This window comes from Sander vitreus, chromosome 8, assembly GCF_031162955.1.
Source record: "Sander vitreus isolate 19-12246 chromosome 8, sanVit1, whole genome shotgun sequence".
Lineage (NCBI taxonomy): Eukaryota > Metazoa > Chordata > Actinopteri > Perciformes > Percidae > Sander > Sander vitreus.
In genome coordinates this window covers 33,347,180-33,353,179 of record NC_135862.1, presented here as the reverse complement: position 1 = coordinate 33,353,179, position 6,000 = coordinate 33,347,180, and the positions used below count along the sequence as shown (strand labels likewise).

Below are 6,000 nucleotides of genomic sequence, written 5' to 3'. Positions count from 1 at the left end.
CAGAAAGACAGGAAGGCAGAGAATGGCAGCCAGCCAGAGAGGTCCATTATGAACAACTATGGAAAGTCTTGAATATATCACGGGAACAAGTCTGACTCAACTTATTACTGGATGTACAGTACAAGCCAGGTCAGGAGATGAGTACAGGGAAGGCAGCAAACAGGTGCAGCGCACAGTCTGTCCTTGTCTAACTCATCTATAAACCATCAACAGCCTCCCATTATCTACTGTATCCCTTTAAATATTTTACTATCCATACGCAGTGCTGCTCTGCACTACTTACTGTCAGGGATTTTAACTTGTACTGGTGATCTTTTTTCATGATTTATTTGGTGCACAGGTACACTCTCAATATCCTTTCAAAGAGTGGAATTCAAGGTTTTCCCAGGACAGGAAGCACACACTCACTCTCTATCACAGCTCTATATGATAGGTGGAGGGGGAAGATTTATATACAGGTGTAAAAATGATTTAGGTCTGATATTACTGGTTGATCAAGATAAAATATAAAGGGTTCACATGAGGTTTTAATGCACATTTTGGGTAGAAATCATGTCTAAATCCAGCTGTAAGCCTGCTGGACTCAGATCAGATATTTCCTTCTGCTTTGTCAGCGTCAAACCTGTTCTTCTTAATACGCTCCAAGACATTCATTCATTTCAAAACACACTGCCACTAACGACACAAGAACACATGCTGAAATATATATCTATATTTATGAAAAATATCATGAGAAATATTTCACATACAGTGTACACACAATTTCCATATGTGATATGTCAATGTATACTTTCACAGACCTTTACATCTTATTGGTAACCATCATGGTGTTGACATGACATTTAATAGATCTGGTACACTAGTTACACGAAGAAACATCAAATGAAAACTAAAAGTCACACAAATCTTTTTATGGACTCTGTTTTTGTCATAACTGATAATATAATTGTATGTGTGATAATACATTGTTTCATGTTACAGGGAATATATATCTTGCATCTGGTTGAAGTAACAGTCTCTCCCTCCTCAGAAATGACAAGCAACCTATTTCTTATCAGTGTTGCAGTTGTAATGTCTACCATAATGTGAATTTGGTGGCGCGATTATCACAACCGGGCAGTGTGTGTGTTAATCTGTGCTACTGCCCTTGAAAAGAAAATGCTACAGGGAGCACAAATATTAAACTAAATCCAGTGAGGGTGCTGTTTGTCTACCAAGAGAGCCAATACAAAAGATACACATCTGGTGATAAGACCATATAGAATACAGAAATAATGCAATTTCAAAACAACTGTGTTATGCAGGATACAGGAGATAAGACACATGCATCTTCCAATAAGGCAGTTTACAGATGTAATGTAAGATAACTGGAATTGAAGAATGCATGTATACCCACATGGACTGAATGACAACATGGAAGGTCACCGAACAGTCGTAGCCGCATGTCAGAGAAGTCCATCAGCAACCTGGACACCTATAATTGTAATTTTGACCGATCCCAAAAATATTTGAGATGTGTTACAGCACCAGCAGAAAAACACTTGAATGCAAAGACTCCTACATAATGTGGCACAGTGAGGTGCATCCATCAAACACATAATCCCAAAATATTCCAACATTCCCTCTGAGTAAGGTTTGGAATTTTCATAAATACACATATATGACATGAATTGATTCTATTCTATTATGAGATCTATTAAAAAAAAACAGAATGAAGTGCTTTTTCTTTGAGCTTGTATTAGTTTCTCTATTGGCCTGACACCTTATAATGCCTTACAATGATTGATAAAACTTTCAATGAAGTGATTAACCTAAAAACAATCATTTTGGGAACATACATTTATTCGTTATTCTTTGTCAGATGAGAAGATGTCGTGTCTGACAGTTAGCTTAGCATAAAGACTGGAAACCTGTGGTAACAGCTAGCCTGGCTCTGGATAAAGGTAACAAAACCTACCAGCCAGCACCTCTGAAGCTAACGCTTTACACAGAGCCAGGCTAGCTATTTACCCATTTCCAGACCTTATGCTAAGCTAAGCTAACTGACTGCTGGCTATAGCTGCATATTTATCATACAGATAACTTCTAACTTCCTGCAAGAAAGCCCAAAAAGTCAGCAATTCCAACTAGTGCAAACGGAGGTAAAACCAGGGCTTAATTTGAGCGGGAACACGCCGGAACATGTTCCGGCACCTCCGTCGTTGGATCCGGAACCTTTTTTATTGGATCCGGCACCTCCTGTGTCACCATGAAAAATGAATCACCTAAATGAAAAATGTGTAGTGTTCAATGTTGTTATCTGTCTTGTTAGTCTTTATTCTCCATTTCGATGCGTTTCGAGGTGAATTTTCAGGGTAAGACAGAGGGGGGAGAGGCCTCGTTTCACTCAGGGGAAAAATGTCAAATAGACAACAAAGTTTGCTTAACTTTTTCAAATACGCTGGCCAGTCGGATCCCAAACAAGCAGAAACCATTACTGTCGATCAAGAATGTGGAGACCACGGTGGGTTTTTGGTTAACTTAATAGTCCGATGGATAATTGCTGCTTGTGTATTTATTTCGTACCCATGCAGGGCATGTTCTGAAATAAAACTAAACATTGCCCTGATGTACACACAGTGTTGTTTAGGTTTTTTTAGTCAGAGAAGCTACGTAGGCAGTGTCATTTCTTTTTTTGTTGATCCGTTACCCCCAACCCCCGTTTTGAGTCGCCGGATCCACCCCCCCTCTGCGCTCCGGGACCTCCCACTTTACAAATTAAGCACTGGGTAAAACGTGACATGATACTCAATCACTGTTACATTTATAAGGTTCTTATGGATTATTATGAAAACCCAATTTAGAACTTTATCAAAATGTTCTTTCGTTTACATTAGACATATATTCTACATGCTGACCCTGAGAATAACACTAAATTCCACTGAGATGCAATTCTGCTACCTTTACAAATGTTATCCTATGGCTGAGGCATACTGGATCCAGGAGGAGGTTGTCTGCATGATGCAGACCATAACCACTGCAATGTGTAACTTCAACAGGATGTTTACTGAGGAGAAACTAAAAACAGACGGGCAAAAACTGGCTGCTGAGTTATAAAGGTGACTGCAATATTTAATAAGCAGGTAGAGTAGTTTTACTACCTAATTAAATCATGCCTAGGGCGAAGTAAAAAGAATCCTGCGCCGACTACTGATCAGCTGCTGCTACTGATCTGTTTCATCCTGCGGTGCTTTTGGTGAAAGAACCACAGCTCGTCTTGAGAGGCTATCTTTTTAAATTAGTGTTTTGATTATAAGCAGAAGTGAACATTTTTGCATTTTGGAAGGTTGGAATGGATAAATCAGGTTTCAATGTTTCTGTCCTCTGTAAGAAAGGGAAAATAAATACTCATTTAAAGGACTATGAAAGTTATTTGGGTTAATACAGGGTCAAAAAAGGTTTTCTTTTAGCTAAAGGGAGGGTAGGAAGTGGTCTTTCATTAATTCTTTTCACCATGGATTTATATATATATATATATATATTTTTAGCCATCCCTGGATATAGTTAATAATTACACAAATAACTATATATCCTCAGGTATTATGTTGGTTATATGATGGGCAATAAGATATATACTATATATAGTTATACTTAAGTTACAACGTCCTCTTTATACAGTCCCTTAAGGTACATTTCTTCAGGACTAAATCAATTCTGACCTGGTTACATTTTATATACTGTAAGTATTTGATGCTTAGGAGTCAAACAGTGGGCGACGGGTGTGTCTCAATAAAAGATCCAGCATAATTAAATTAGCTGCTTATGAGTAATTCTTTCCCTGTAACTGTCTCAAAGAACAAGAGTGCTTTTAAAAAAAAAAAAAAAAAAGAGACATCACAAAATCAGCAGTAATGGGACGAGGACATATGTGATGAAAATGCCACAAATATTCAGTAATATTGTGTCCTTTGGTGTCTACAAACGATTTTGTGACTGAGGTACAGTGCAAAGCATCGCAGCACTTTTCATTGTCTTTCACATACTTTGTGGTAGACCTGTATCGCTTGGCAATTAAGCCACAAAGCAGAGTCATAACACAAAGATTGATGTCCTATATAGTTACCATTACTTGGTGTACGCACTGTGGGCTTTGCTAAGCAGCTGGAGGCCAACGGCAAAAAATGATTTCGGCTGCACACACACACCAGCAAGCATGCCACACCCAAACACACGCACACACACAATGTACATGCATCATGAGAAGAGTCCAGTGAGGTGTGGAGTGTGAAGTGGGAGACTCATCAGTCAGGCAGTAGATTCCAGTGCCGCGCTAGTTGCTACAGCTGCCAGTACAGCAGCACAGAACTGCTGTTAGTGAGCTGCCAATGTGAGTGATGTTCCCTCTCACAGTTTCCATGTCCACTTCCAGGATCCAGATAATGTTCAACACAGAACAAATAAATAGTATAAAATGCTAAAAATTCACCAAACTACTGCCTTATCGTAACGTAAAGCCAAAAGTTTGGCTATAAGTGCTTGACTGAAGATGCTTAGTAGTTTGTTCAAGGCTAAAACTATTTGCTTAATTGCACTTGAAGATAACTTTTTTTGGGTCTGCATGATACTCATATGCAGAATACTTTGAAACATGGCTGAACACAAAAAAAGACAACTTAACCTATATTGACTTTGGTTTTCTCTGTTTCCTTGATGCTAAATGTCTTTCATGCTATTCCATCAACTTTGCAGTTGATTTTATTAAAAAGCCTTGCATGATCAGACACAAGCCCAGGTTTTCGCCGCCCACAGCAACAGCCATGTTCAACCTAACTTGACCCGTGTGTCTTGGCTGTAGAAAAGAACTTGCAGCAGGATGGCCACATCGATTATGATCTGGACTGAACCGCAAACCCAGAACTGAGCCGGGCTTTCGTTCATCACAAAGTAGGTGGTCTTGAAGATGTCGCCGGCCGTCCACAGCAGCACCATCTTCACACTGTAGTAATAGAGACACAGAGAGACACAGTGAAGACGTGAGGACAGAGAGAATTAAGGAGTTTTCTCTTAACCAACATTTGGGGGGTAAAAGCATAGGATATATGGTACGGTGCCTTGCACAAGAGCACCTGGCAGTGCCCAGGAGGTAAACTGGGATCTCTCCAGCTACCAATCCACATGCTGTACTTTTGGTCCATACTGGAACTTGAACCGACGACCCTCCGGTTCCCAACCCAACCCGGACTGAGCTACTGCCACCCCCAAGGTGCACCATAAAATATTTGTTTTATCACCATCGTGATACGCAATAAACAGATCCCGAAAGACTGCGACACATCGTGAAAGACACAAGATGGTGTCTTTTGTGTTCAGTTCAATGTTCAATTTGTTTAATAAAATAATGTTAATAATAATAAAAAATATTTTGTGTTTGTTTAATTCAACAAGCAATGTGTTGTATTTTAGTAGAACAATAAAAGCAGAAAAAAAGACAGAACTGAGTACATTTTAAAAGGTGCTCTAAGCGATGTCACGCGTTTTTTAGCTTACAACATTTGTTGTCACATACAGCAAACATCTCCTCACTATCTGCTAGCTGCCTGTCCCCTGAACACACTGTAAAAAAACATCTCACTATCTGCTAGCTGCCTGTCCCCTGAACACACTGTAAAAAAACATCTCCTCACTATCTGCTAGCTGCCTGTCCCCTGAACACACTGTAAAAAAACATCTCACTATCTGCTAGCTGCCTGTCCCCTGAACACACTGTAAAAAAACATCTCACTATCTGCTAGCTGCCTGTCCCCTGAACACACTGTAAAAAAACATCTCCTCACTATCTGCTAGCTGCCTGTCCCCTGAACACACTGTAAAAAAACATCTCCTCACTATCTGCTAGCTGCCTGTCCCCTGAACACACTGTAAAAAAACATCTCCTCACTATCTGCTAGCTGCCTGTCCCCTGAACACAGGGGGCATTTTTTCAAATACACCACACTTTCGCCGCATAAATTGCTGATTTCC

The 6,000-nt window shown here is 39.8% G+C and overlaps 1 protein-coding gene across 2 annotated transcripts in view; it reads right to left on the bottom strand.

Moving 5' to 3' along the window:
- Positions 1 to 697: 697 nt before the first annotated feature.
- Positions 698 to 6,000, bottom strand: part of LOC144522639 (solute carrier family 66 member 2) — a 76,283-nt gene continuing 70,980 nt past the window's right edge. For both annotated transcript variants that reach the window (XM_078257876.1, XM_078257877.1), the window contains exon 6: positions 698 to 4,975. In XM_078257876.1, coding sequence (XP_078114002.1) covers positions 4,801 to 4,975 — 175 coding nt within the window. In that variant the 3' untranslated portion in view covers positions 698 to 4,800. The remainder of the gene's footprint in view (positions 4,976 to 6,000) is intronic.